This window comes from Dipodascopsis tothii (assembly GCF_038497935.1).
Source record: "Dipodascopsis tothii strain CBS 759.85 unplaced genomic scaffold V1510scaffold_23, whole genome shotgun sequence".
NCBI classification, from domain to species: domain Eukaryota; kingdom Fungi; phylum Ascomycota; class Lipomycetes; order Lipomycetales; family Lipomycetaceae; genus Neoaidaea; species Neoaidaea tothii.
In genome coordinates this window covers 72,257-85,196 of record NW_027118007.1, presented here as the reverse complement: position 1 = coordinate 85,196, position 12,940 = coordinate 72,257, and the positions used below count along the sequence as shown (strand labels likewise).

The 12,940-nt window shown below is 64.8% G+C and overlaps 3 protein-coding genes across 3 annotated transcripts; 2 read left to right on the top strand and 1 right to left on the bottom strand.

The window, feature by feature from the left end:
- Positions 1 to 3,686: 3,686 nt before the first annotated feature.
- On the bottom strand, positions 3,687 to 5,350 carry V1510DRAFT_367556 (cytochrome P450; the record flags this gene model as incomplete). Its single annotated transcript, XM_066931308.1, has 2 exons — positions 3,687 to 4,976; positions 5,009 to 5,350. 2 exons carry the CDS (start codon positions 5,348 to 5,350, stop codon positions 3,687 to 3,689), a joined length of 1,632 nt encoding a protein of 543 aa, XP_066787915.1.
- A 2,600-nt stretch (positions 5,351 to 7,950) lies between these two features.
- Positions 7,951 to 9,030, top strand: V1510DRAFT_367691 (Metallo-dependent phosphatase-like protein; the record flags this gene model as incomplete). Its single annotated transcript, XM_066931315.1, has 3 exons — positions 7,951 to 8,136; positions 8,171 to 8,212; positions 8,245 to 9,030. The coding sequence occupies 3 exons, from the start codon at positions 7,951 to 7,953 to the stop codon at positions 9,028 to 9,030; spliced, it is 1,014 nt and encodes a 337-aa protein (XP_066787914.1).
- A 360-nt stretch (positions 9,031 to 9,390) lies between these two features.
- On the top strand, positions 9,391 to 12,821 carry V1510DRAFT_404048 (P-loop containing nucleoside triphosphate hydrolase protein; the record flags this gene model as incomplete). Its single annotated transcript, XM_066932205.1, has 6 exons — positions 9,391 to 9,553; positions 9,610 to 9,881; positions 9,913 to 10,095; positions 10,127 to 11,441; positions 11,472 to 11,727; positions 11,777 to 12,821. The coding sequence occupies 6 exons, from the start codon at positions 9,391 to 9,393 to the stop codon at positions 12,819 to 12,821; spliced, it is 3,234 nt and encodes a 1,077-aa protein (XP_066787913.1).
- Positions 12,822 to 12,940: the final 119 nt, after the last annotated feature.

Sequence of the window (12,940 nt, the reverse complement as noted above, 5' to 3'; positions counted from 1 at the left end):
GACCGGCCGGCCAGAGCACGGACCGGCCGTGTTCGTGCCGGATGCGGCGGCCGCGCCCGGCACGGCCACCCCCTGGACCGCGCGGCGCGACGCCGGCCACGGCGCGCCTGCTTGGCAGCCGCGGGGCCGCGGTGGCCGCCCGCGACCACCCCGGCTGGCACGGCCCGACCCAGCGGGCTGGGTCGCTCTGCGGGCCAGGCTGCACAGTCCTGCACCCGCATGCACCGCGCTGCAGGCGCTGCTCGCTGCTCCGCCCGTCGCCTGCAGAGCGCTTCTGGCTGGGCGTCTGCGGCCACTAGCGCCTTCGACCCGGTTCCACTAGCGCGGCGCCGCCCAGCCGCACTAACAAACCTACTCTGCGCCCTGCTAATTTGGCCGAACAGCCCGGCCCCCGGCCTGCGACTCGAGCGCGCGCCAGGCGGCTACCGGCACATGGCCGCGGGGCGCCGGCGTCGCTGGGCCAGCCGCGCTGCCGACGGGGGCGGCCCGCCACCTCGTATCTGCACGCGCCCACTTGGGCGTGGCGCCGACACAAACAAACAAACAACGCGCGGCGTGGCTGGTGCGACCCGACACCCCCAACGGGCTCCCCGACCCGGCCAGGTCGGACCCACCGCCACGGTCGCCGCGGGTGCGAGCTGCCGGCGCGCCCGTCGGCCGTCGGCGCAAACGTTCGCCGGGCCGGCCGGCCCCGCGTACGTCCACCGCCCGCCACCGCCCGCGGCGCGCCGGCCAATCGTCGCCGCCCGGCCAATCGTCGCCGCCCGGCCAACAACGTTGCGCCATGGCGCGATCTTCGGCCGCCCTGGCGCTGCTCTCGGTTGCACTGTGCTACTCAAGGTTATGTCCGCCACGGCTCGCGTACGTTTTTTCTACCTCGACGCGAGCCGTGGCGCCCCCTGCGCTGCTCGCCTTGGACTTCCGGTCCTAGCCTGTCGCTAGCTGGCCTCGTCGGCTGTCCAGAAGCGCATGCACAGACCGCCAGCCTATTGGCGCCGCCGGGTGCCGGCACGGCCGCTGGCGAGACCGCGGCCAGCGACCGGCCCAATGTAGGTGGCGACTCGTGGCCACCGTGGCCGTGTGGCCACCGCGGCTGACCCGGTCTACATCGATCCTGCCTGCGGCTGTGACTCGGTGACTCGTGAGCACAGTCCGCGGACCCGCCGCGGGCACGCGTACGCGCCCGCGGACCTGAGCGTCCGCGGACACGCGTATCTGCGGCCGGTCGTCGGCCTACGCCGCGCCATGCCCGCAGGGGTATCCGGACGAATATTCGCCCTCGGCCCGCGAGTTTCCCAACACGGCCGCGCGGTGCTGTCGGACCGGTGGTCCGCGCCGGGCATCGTGAAACAGCCTGCGCGTACGCCGTGCCGGTCAGAGGGCCAGGCACGCGCCCAGCATTGGTCCGCGACACCCGGCACGCCGTCGTCCGCCAGCGCGTTGTTGACGTTGTCCAAAACGCGTTGGTATCAAACAATGTCAAACATCATTCAGGGGACTGCATGACGCTCAGTCATGCGGTCGGCAACCAATTCGACCACCACTGGTCGCAATTTCGGGCGCCGTCGCCGGGCCTGGAATGGCCGCGCTACCGGCAAGGTCGGCAAGGTTACGTTGCCCGCTTGACCGCCGGCTGGACTCTCCGGACGCATGACTGGCATGGGTACGGTTGTCAGACGACGCCGCTCGCGTCGTGGTGCGACCGCCGACCTTGGCGCCGACGACTCTGGCTAGCAGCCTGCGAGTGACGCCGGACGTGACTCGTGGCGTGGATCGGCACTCCGTGGCACATGCCAACGTGAGTCTGCGCGCTGCGGCACATGTGCGGAGACAGCCCAGAATGTTCGGCCGAGCCCTAGGGATCTGGACAGAACCCTAGACCGCGCTACGACGCACCCTGCGGACGCGCCAACCGACGGCTGTTCCGCTCCACGTGACTGCGCGTTGTCCTGGCGACGCGTCGCACGTGCCGCACCACTTGCTCTACTTCCACTGGCCTGCCGGCGTAGACCTGGGCGCCCTTTCGACGTCCGGTCGGCGTGCGAGGATCAAGAGTGCGACCTCGGGCGAGCCACTGGCCCTGGCGCTGGCTGGACTCAATCAGGCACCAGCAGACTTTGCCGACCACACACGTGCGGCTCGCACTCGGCCATCTTGCTGCCAGCGTAGATCGGCCGATGCAGATCCGCATTCTGTTCAGGAACGTCGCGTACGCGTGCGCGTTCTCAGGCCGGCCGCGCTCCTGCCAGCGGGGACAGATCTTTCTGACATCCGGTGCCCATGGCTTCCAGCTTTTGTCGAACTTGGGCGGCAATGGCTTAAAGATCGTGCAGTTGTAGTTCTTCTGGTCCTGCACATATGTCTCGCTCAGGCACTCGCGAACTGTCACTGTAATAGGCGAGTGCACACGCAAACTTTCTCGTGGCAGGGCAGGCTGGTGATGGATCCGAGCTTGTCGAGGCCCTTCAGGTTGCCCTTATTCGCGCGCGCTCCTGCGTCGTCTCCGTCAGTGAGGAACCCGAGCAGGTGCTATGTGATCTCTTCGTGCAGCCAGTAGAAAGCCAGGTAGCGGAAAAAGTCCGCAGCTTGTGTCCGGCCGCGTAAAGCTGTTGGCGTAAAGCTGTTGTCCTTCTCGCCGACCGCCTCTCGCTGGCAAACTCGGGCGTGTCTGACGACGGGCTGCCGGCACAGTTTACTGATTGCGCTGGCGGTTCGGAGACAGCAGCCACAGCAGCAGCAGATGAAAATAAGGGACCACAGAAATGTACACGAGGGTTAGCAAAAAGTCTGCCATGCGTCAAGAGTGGCGATTGTTGTAGTAGTTGACAAACGAGGCCATCGGCGACATGCACGAGTATACCATGGCTAAATTCCGGCACCTTGACACGGATGACGGGCTCGCGAAGTTCTAGTATGGCAACGTGATCAGACCAGAGCCTGCAAGAAGCGTCGTGTGAGTCCTTGACCGCTCGACCGCAAACGCCGTCGATATTCACAGGCAGCTGGCTGCGTCACTTCCTAGCGTATTTGCGGTTCCAACACGCGCCTACCGATTGCTGTGCGGCAAGAAGCCTGCGTGATGTTCGGTGCGAGACGCTGGCTCTATGAATGTTTGTTGATTGGTGGCCGATTACTGCTGGCCGCGGGGCACCGATCTTGGCAAATCTGAGGTAGGCATGCTACACTAACACTTGTAGCCAGAACCTGGTTCCGCAGGCATGCGGCCTCCACGCAGGCCGGTAGAGCCACCGGCTAGCCGTGGCACGGTCCGACGGCGTCGCGGTCGGGCGGTCCCACCGGTACGGTGGAGAAGTGGCCTAGCCAGCGCGCTGTCCGGCGGTGTCCTTGGACCTCGTCAGACGCACATGCAGCATACGTGGGCAATCTCGGGAACGTCGGCACCATATCGAAGATATGAATTGCATCCTAGTCTACTTCTGCACGTCCTCTGTTCGGATCTGACAGGTGTCTTCGGGAACAGCCGGCCCCTGAGGGCCTAGTGGCTAATAGGGACTAAGTCACCCTGATAACGACTAGTTTAGGCCTCTAGAGGCTAGTGTACGACACCAAGATCTGGTGCCTGCAACTAGCGCGCGCATCGCACCAGATCGGTTTGGCTGCGCGTAGCACACGCCAAGTCACGTGAGGTTGCCCTGGCAACGCGCCCAGCCGCCCTCGAGACGTCTCTAGTTCCAGTCGTCGATAATGGTCATCTTCACGTGCACCTCGTCCACCGGCCGGAACGTGAACACGCAGCCGGTCTCCATCGCGTCGATGGTCAGGCCCGGCTGCTCGAACTCGAGCTTGTAGCGGCCGACAAAGGCGGCCAGCAGCAGGCGCAGCTCAAACTCGGCCATGCGGCGGCCGATGCAGATGCGTACTCCGTTCAGAAACGTCATGAACGCGTACGCCTCGGCCGGCCGCCGGGTGGCCCAGCGGTCGGGGTTGAAGCTGTCGGCGTCGTCGCCCCAGAGGCTTCTGTCGCGGTTGAACAGCGGCGGCAAGATATCGATGTCCGTGCCCTTGCGGATCTTGACGCCCTGCACGTATGTGTCCTTGTACGCCTCGCGGACCGTGCGAGGCACCGGCCCGCGCAGGCGCAAGATCTCCATGATAAAGTTCTGGACAAAGGGCATTTTGTCGAGGTCGGCCTGGGTCCGTATGCTCTCGATGCCGTCAGGGAAGTTTTCGCGAATCTCGGCACGAGCACGCTCCTGCATGTCCTGGCTCTCGCACATCTGGAAGAGCGCCCACGAGATGGTCGTGGTTGTGCTCTCATGGCCGCCGATCAGGAAGACCATCATCTGGTTGGCGATCTCGTCCGCGGTCCAATTGTGCGATGTGTCCTGGACGAAGTACGAGACCACGTCCGACGAGTATGGCTCCTTCTCGAGGATCGCGCCGGCCTCGCTGGCCTTCTGGCGTCTGGCATCGTAAAACGACTTGCGCTCCATCGCCAGGTTTTTGCAGAACGAGTACACGGTGGCCTGGTCGCGCCACAGCTGCCGGTTGATCGCCAGCGGCAGCTTATTAAACCCGGGGATCAGCGCGTTGAGCGTGTAGATCTTGGGCATGGCCTTGGGGTTCGTAATGGCCCAGTACGCCGTCGTCACAGCGCCGTGCTCGTCGTCCACGGCCCGCATGCTCGATCCGAACGACGCCTCGCCGATGATGTCGAGCGTCAGCCGAGCCATGAAGTGGATCGTCTCCAGCACAACAACCTCCCCGGCCTTCTTTCCCGCGTCGAGTACCTCGGTCGCGTGCTTGCAGTTGCGCGTGATGACCGGGATCATGCCGCGCACCTGCGGCAGCGCCAGCGCCGGCGTCACCAGCTTGCGCTGCTGTCGGTGGACCTCGCCCTCGGCCAAGAATAGTCCGTTGCCAAACACGCCGCGGAAACCGCGCAGCAGTGTCTGCGGCTTGCCAAAGTCGTACACCTGGCCGTTCAGTATCTCTGTTGCGGCCGCGATCGACGTCTGCGGTCAGCGCGCTCCTGGTAGCTACATACCGGCACCAGGCAGTCCGCGCCCAGTACGCCTGGAAACCGCACAAACGGCAGGTCTCGGTGGGCCTCAGCGTGCCGACGTCCGGCGTCAAAGTCCTGTTCGACATAGTAGCTGATGAACGCGCCTAGCAACTTGGACCGGTGCTCGGGCGCTGGCAGATTGCGGTAAGGCGAGACATAGTCGGGGTAAATGAGCGTTCTGTAGCACACTTTGGCGAGACCGAGCACCGCAAATAGACACACGTACAGAACGATTCCACGACCGACTGAGCCCACCGGGGCGTAGAGCCGGTGAATGGCGAGCTCGGCGGCCAAAGCCTGGACAGAAATCCACGAAAACACCATGGCAGCCTTAGCGGCCAACCACCCGCCGCTCGGGCCTTTATACGAGACGGGTCGAGTCAGAGTCGAGATAACAAGCGCCGTTTGTGCCATCCACATATGACCCGGCCGGCAGTCTAAGCGGATGTCCTGTTTGCATGCCCGAAGAGGAACCAGGTCGTAGACAAGGCTTTAATGCGAGCTACGGGCTGTAGGCTCCGGCAGGCGCCGGACAGAGCGGCGGGCAAACACGACTGCGCGTGCAGCGTACAGTGCATCTACGGTTTAGTCCTGGCTCGTGCGTACCTGCCATCTTCAGGAGCGCCAGGACTTGCTTGGTGAAGGTAGACCAACGATCAACAGAATTCGTCTGTAAACGTCTCTGGCCCCGCACCGCAGCGCTGCCTTCTAACGCGGAAAAGCAGCGGCAAGCGGCGTGCACACTTTGGAGGCTGGTCGGTGGCCGATCGGTGGCCGCATGGCGTCGGCCGCTGTGAGACGCTGTGACTTGACTGCTTCGATAAATCTCGCGCCACACTAGGTCCGCTCAGGGTCGGTGGCTACGATCAAAGCCAGTGTGCTGGTTGGAGTACGCGTAAGGACGATCGGTAACAGGACTGCACGTGCTTGCTGCATGTTCGGTGCCAGCCGTCGCATGGGCAACGATTTTGCTCAGGCACCAAGCTTAGCGCGCTTGGCCGGCGCGTATGAGGTCACGTGGTTTACCCTAACTACAGGTATGATCAGTTCGAAGATGAGGTAGACACGGAGCTGGAGTGCCACGTTAGACGAGACCACTAACGAGATTGGCAGATAAAGTAATTTTCTCGCTTGCAGACGTCGCTTCCCGCCTTTGGGCCGTGTGGCACGCGCTGGACGGCAGAGGTTGAAGGCACAGCAGCAGACAACGGCGCGGCGGGTGCGAGAGCGAGACAGAAACAGAGACTGCCGTGGCAGCGCTGCTCGGCCGTGGCAGCGGTCGGCAGAACAGTAGACCGTCTACAGGGCTCTATACGCTTCTGGACTGCGGGCGCCAATCCGCGTACTGTCCGTGCTCACATACAGTGCGTCCAGCAATGGCAGGGCTAGGTGAACATTGGTGTAGTCGCGACCGCGTCATGGTGGCGTTTAGTCTCCAGCCACATCACCAGGTTGAAGACTAGTGTGGCGCGAGAGTCTGGCAGTGCTGCTGGGCGGACCAGCGGCGGGCAACCGGCGGACCAGCGGCAGGAAATCGGCGGGTAGAACAGCTAGCCGACGGGCGCATGCAGCCGACAGGTCACGGTGCCGACAGCGCTCAGCTGGTGCTGACAAATCGCCGTTATGCTGGCTGCTGGGCTGGTGCAACCTTGTTGCTATGCAGTTGCCATGGGACGCGGTTGCTATGTGCTACGGCTAGGGCGGTGTCGCGCGCCATGGGCTATGGTAGGCATGCGGTTGCTATGGGCTATGGTTGCTATGGGCTATGGTTGCTATGCGGTTGCCATGCAGTGTACGGGCAGTCGCCACCCGGAGCCCCAGCGCTGGGCGTTGCTGGGCATCCCCCGTGCCCACCATTGTTTGTTTACTGTGGCTGTCTCACGGAGTGCAGTCTAGCCGCGGCCGGGGGTGGTCGAGTCGCGGAAGTTTGGTAGAGCCTTCTAGGGGCACGTCCGATCGAGCTCGTCTGTCAGGGCGGCTTGCTGGGACGCAGCGGAGCTGCGGGACTGCGCCGCAAAGGGCCTAAGCACGGCGAGGTGCTTACCAAGCGACCGCTGCTGCTGCCGGCAGCTGTCCGGGGCTGGTGCGGGAGTACAGACGCTGTGTGTACGACGTACGCAGTATAGGAACTACTGACCGGGTGGGCAGCGGTCTGGGGTGTACTGGACTCTGGCGCCCGCGTCTGTCTGTTCCTGGCCCTGATCGGCGCCCATGCGTTGCCCGCAATCGCGCCGCGTCGCGGATCTTGCCCTGCAGCGGTCGCGCGCGTGCCTGGCGTCGTGTGCGCGCGTTTCTGGCGTTCTCTGCGCGTCTGGCGGACAAGGTCCGTACGTGTGCCTGCCGCCGCCACTGGACGGCCGTGTACCTGCGTACCTGCCGACCAGTGCGTAATTGTCTCCCCAGAGTGCATAGCTTGGCTGCGACGCCACAGTGGTGTGTCAGCAGCCGATCGACATGCGCTGGCGACGCTGCACGCGATCTCCGTCGCCGTTGGGGCCGCGATCCCCGCGACAGCCGTGCACCCAGCCGTTCGTTGGGGGCGAACACGGGCGAGGGCGATGACTGGTCGGACGAGCTGTGCGGCTCGGTAGCAGCCCGACGCCAGCCAGCTCCCCGCACCGCCGCCGCGCGCGCGCGTCGACCGCACAGCAGGCGCAGGGCCCATCGGCGGGGCCGGCCGGCCGCCCAGCCGACGGCCGCGTGCGTCGTAGCGTGCAGCGGCGCGCGGGCGCTGCGGCCGCAGGCGCGTAGTGACGTTGGTGATGCCCGTACCCTGAGAAAGGTGTATGTATGTCGGCCGCCGCCCTTCAGAGCGCCTAGCATCCTTGCCTTCCAGCAGTACAGCGGCATCCATCGCCCGACCATCGCATCGGCCCGGCATCTATCATCCTCGTACGGCTGCTATAATGGACTCGGACATCACAATGGCAGAGGCTGGCGCGACGACCGGCTCGTCGCTCTCGCCGACCGGCTCGCCGTCGCCGTCACAAATTAAGAACCTGCCGCCGGTCACGGAGAGCCAATCGTTCAACGAGCTCGACCGCTGGATCGAGATGCTCATGGACTGCAAGCAGCTGAGCGAGGACGATGTCAAGCGGCTGTGCGACAAGGTACGTGGACGGACGCGGGCGCGCTGACAGACAGGCGCAGGAGATCCTCGCCGAGGAAAACAACGTGCAGCCGGTGGTAAGTGCGCGCGTGGGCGTGGCTGACGCCAGAAATGCCCGGTCACGGTCTGCGGCGACATCCACGGCCAGTTCCACGACCTGATGGAGCTGTTCAAGATCGGCGGTCCGAACCCCGACACCAACTACCTCTTCATGGGCGACTACGTGGACCGCGGCTACTACTCGGTCGAGACCGTGACGCTGCTGGTCGCGCTCAAGATCCGGTACCCGTCGCGGCTGACGATTCTGCGCGGCAACCACGAGTCGCGCCAGATCACGCAGGTCTACGGCTTCTACGACGAGTGCCTGCGCAAGTACGGCAGCCCGAACGTGTGGAAGATCTTCACGGACCTCTTCGACTATCTGCCGCTGACGGCGCTGATCGAGAACCAGATCTTCTGCCTGCACGGCGGTCTGTCGCCATCGATCGACACGCTCGACAACATCCGCAGCCTGGACCGTGTCCAGGAAGTCCCGCACGAGGGGCCCATGTGCGACCTGCTGTGGTCTGACCCCGACGACCGATGCGGCTGGGGCATCTCGCCCCGTGGCGCGGGCTACACTTTCGGCCAGGACATCTCCGAGGCCTTCAACCACAAGAACGAGCTGAGTCTCGTCGCCCGTGCCCACCAGCTTGTCATGGAGGGCTACAACTGGTGCCAGGACCAGCAGGTCGTCACCATCTTCTCGGCGCCGAATTACTGCTACCGCTGCGGAAACCAGGCCGCGATCATGGAGATCGACGAGAACCTCAAGTACACCTTCCTGCAATTCGACCCGTGTCCGCGCGCCGGCGAGCCGTCTGTGTCTCGCCGGACGCCCGACTACTTCTTGTGAGCTGACGACCGATCGAGCGGTGTAGAAATCGTCTACAGTAATGAAGAACATGTATCATAAGGTAATTTATGTATTGGAATACAGCGATATACAGCCGTAGCTGCGTGACTGCGTTGCGTCGGGACTGCGCCGCGCGCGTCCGCGCGCATGGGTCCGCGCCGCGCAAGCTCGGTGACCGGGTCCGGCCGTGATCTGTGACCGTGGCCGTGCGAGTTGTGGCGTCCCTGCGGCTTGGGCGTCATGCAAGTGACCCGGCCGGTGCCTGAGCGCAACACGGCGAAGCCGCCTGACGCGACTTCCCACTTCAAATTTTCGTCCGCGCCCAACCGCGCGTCATCTTGTCCAGGCCGCACCCCCATCATGGAGTACGTGCCGTCGGACGAGTCCGCCATCGGCAAGGACACCCAGCAGTTCAAGACCGAGCTGTGGAATGCGCTGCGCGCAGAGCTCAACCCGGCCCAGCTGCGGTCGGTCGAGCATCCGGTCGAGTCGACGCTCCAGATCCTGGCGGGTCCGGGCACAGGTAGGCGCAATTGGCGGCGGCCGCCGGCCGGCGTGCGTGTGCGAGCTGACGGGCAGGCAAAACCAAGACGCTGATCTCGCGCGTGATCTTCCTGCTCCACCAGGGCATCCGTCCGCGCAACATCCTGATCACGACGTTCACCAACAAGGCCGCCAATGAGATGAAGGAGCGAATCGCGGCCACGATCGGGCCAGACATAGCCAGCCGGCTTGTCCTGGGCACGTTCCACTCGATCGCGCGCAACTATCTGATCCGGAACGGCCACCACATCGGCATCGACTCGAACTTTTCGATCTGCAACGACGACGACGCGAAGCACTTCATCAAGGTACGTGGCTGCCACGCCGCGCTGACGGCAGGCCATCATGCGCGAGCACATGCCCGAGTCGAACCGCAAGGACTGGGACAGCATGAAAAATGCGATCTCGAACTACAAGGCGTCGGGCCAGCTGTCGGGCCAGCGGTCGACGTCGAGCGACCAGACGTTTCTGTTCATCTACGAGGAGTACCAGAAGGCGCTGGCGAGCGCGGCGATGCTGGACGTAAGTGGGGTGCTGGGCGCGCTGACGGCAGTTCGATGACCTGCTGCTGAGATGCATCGAGCTCATTCGGGAGCACCCGCAATGCGTGGCCAACCTGGAGGCGGTGCTCATTGACGAGTTCCAGGACACAAACGCGACGCAGTACGAGCTCATGCGGCTCTTCGCGTCCGCGCGGCGCAACATCAGCATCGTCGGCGATCCCGACCAGAGCATCTACAGCTTTCGGGCGGCCGAGCCGATCAACTTCCTCAAGATGCGCGAGGAGTACCCGGCCACGGAGGTGATCTGTCTCGAGGACAACTACCGGTCGTCGGCGGCGATTCTGGACGCGGCCTTGGCCGTGATCGAGCAGGACGAGGAGCGACTGGCGAAGCGGGTGGTCAGCCGGCACGGCGCCGGCGAGCGGCCGTTCTTCTTCCAGTTCAACGACAGCCGGCGCGAGGCGCTGTTTATCGCGAACGAGGTCGAGCGGCTGGTGAGCGTATCCGGCGGGCTACTGCGGCCGTGCGACATCGCCGTGCTGGTGCGGAGCACGATGCTGACGCGGCCGATCGAGCTCGAGCTGGCCAAGCGCAGCATCAGCTACCGCATCGTGGGCGGGCTGCGGTTCTGGGACCGCGAGGAGATCAAGCACCTGATCGACTACTTCTCGGTGGTCAAGTCGCGGCTGAACCCGGCGGCGATCATCCGGACGATCAACCTGCCGAAGCGGGGCGTCGGCAACTCGACGCTGAACGCGCTGCTGCAGCACGCCGCGCAGACCAAGGGCACGCTTTGGCAGTCGTTGACGATGGCGGCCTCGGGCGAGCTCACGGTCGGGCCCAAGGCGCGCGCCGGCCTGGCCGACTACGTCGACGTCATCGAGAGCGCCGACAGGATCTGGCGGGCCGAGCGCGCGCCCGACGGCGACTACCCGCTGCTGCAGCTGGGCCAGTACCTGACCACGCGGCTCAAGCTCGAGGACAACATCAAGAAGGCGCACCCCGAGTCGTGGCCGTCGCGCTGGGACAACGTCCAGGACTTTTTCCAGCAGATCGAGGAGTTCTGCAAGGAGATCGAGGCCCGGCCGGAGTCGGACACGTTTGACGAGCCCGAGACCGAGTCGATCCTGTCCAAGTTCCTGGGGCTGGCGGCGCTGAACTCTTCGCGCGACGAGGCCGCCACGGTCGAGCAGGACCAGGTCATGACGATATCGACCATCCACGGCGCCAAGGGCCTCGAGTGGCCCGTGATCTTCATTCCTGGCGCGTACGACGGCTCGATCCCGCACTCGCGCTCGCTGGGCTCCGACGCCGAGATCAACGAGGAGCGCCGGCTGCTGTACGTGGCCATGACGCGCGCCAAAGGTGAGTTTTTACCGGCCCTGCTGACGCCAGCGCTGCTGTACATGACCCTCTCGGTGACGCGCGGCCAGTTCCAGCCGGGCGCGTTCGACGGCGACGACAAGAACAACAAGGTCTCGCGGTTCCTGACCGAGCTCGACAAGAAGGCGATGTCGCAGTCGACCGTGCAGTTCGTGCACAAGCACTTCAAGGGCATGGCCGAGCTCCTCGGCCGGCCGTGCCCGTCGTTCGAGCAGCTCCAGGCAGCACGGGACACGTACCGGGCCAAGATTGCGGCCCGGGACCCTTGGTGTGCGCACTTTACTTTGCTTTGGGCGCCGACAGTGCTAACGAGCCAGCGACGTCTTCGACCCGGCGGAAATCGCCGGCGCAGGCGTGGTCCAAGTCCAAGGGCAGGCGGCGTATACATACGGCGGCTTTGCCGCGGCCGGCAGCCACCCCGAGTTCCATTTCGGCGGCGCCGGCCACACGACCTACGGCTTTGTCTCGACCACCGACGCTCTGTCTGCCCAGCTGGTGCACGCCGAGACCAGCTACAAGCGGGTGCGGGTCCAGTCCGAGGGCGGGTCCCGCACCTGGAGCTCTACGCCGACTTCTGTGGACCAGCTGCCGGCCTTTGCGACCGGAATTCGCGAAGAGTCTCCCATGCGGGAGCGACCGCGGTCGCGACAGCCCAGTTTTTCGGCTCGTGCGGCCTACGCCGAGCCCGTGGCCCCTGTACGGTTCTTTAGCAGCACGCCTGTGGCCGGCGGTGCGAGCCAGCCGGCTGGCGAGAAGGTAAGCGGCCGGCGTGAGGCCGAAAGGCCGCGGACCAAGGCGTCCAAGACGAGTTCGGCTGGCTCGAGCTCGAGCAAGACGCGGACCGCGGCCAGACCGAGCAAACAAAAGACGCTGTTTGGGTCTCCGGCGGGACGGTCGTCGTCGGTGCCGGCGGTGCCGGGAACGCGGTCGGTGTCGGCGCCAGAGACGCTGGCGCCGGCGCTGCCGTCGCTGCCGACGACCAAGCCGGCAATACAGCCGACGACGACGCCAAAGCCCAAGTCGCAGAGATCCACAGCAACCCACTCCTCTCAGCATTTTGTATATCTGTCGTCGTCGCCGGCGGAGCCGGAGCGGCCGGCGCGGGTGATGCGACCGGTCGTGGGCAACGTCGCGTCGAAGCTGCATGCCGAGTTCAAGCTTAACACGAACCTGACCGGCGGCTTTGTGTCTGCGGGCAGCATGGAGTCGGTCAAGGTGGAGAACGTGCCGGCAAGCGGAGCGAGCCCGGTGGACATGGTGGGCGCAGTGGGCAAAGGCAGCGCCGCGGTTCCGGGGGTGGCGCCCGTGCGGCGCAAGACGCTGGGCGTGCGCCGGACCGTGATCGTGCAGCGCAAGGTGTAGGGGCGGTGACGACGACTGTTGCGGCTATATGCCGGGCGGTTATGTGCCGGGCGGTTATGTGCCAGGCGGTTATATGACGCAGGTTTACGGTGCGGCTATATGCGGCGGCTACACACTGG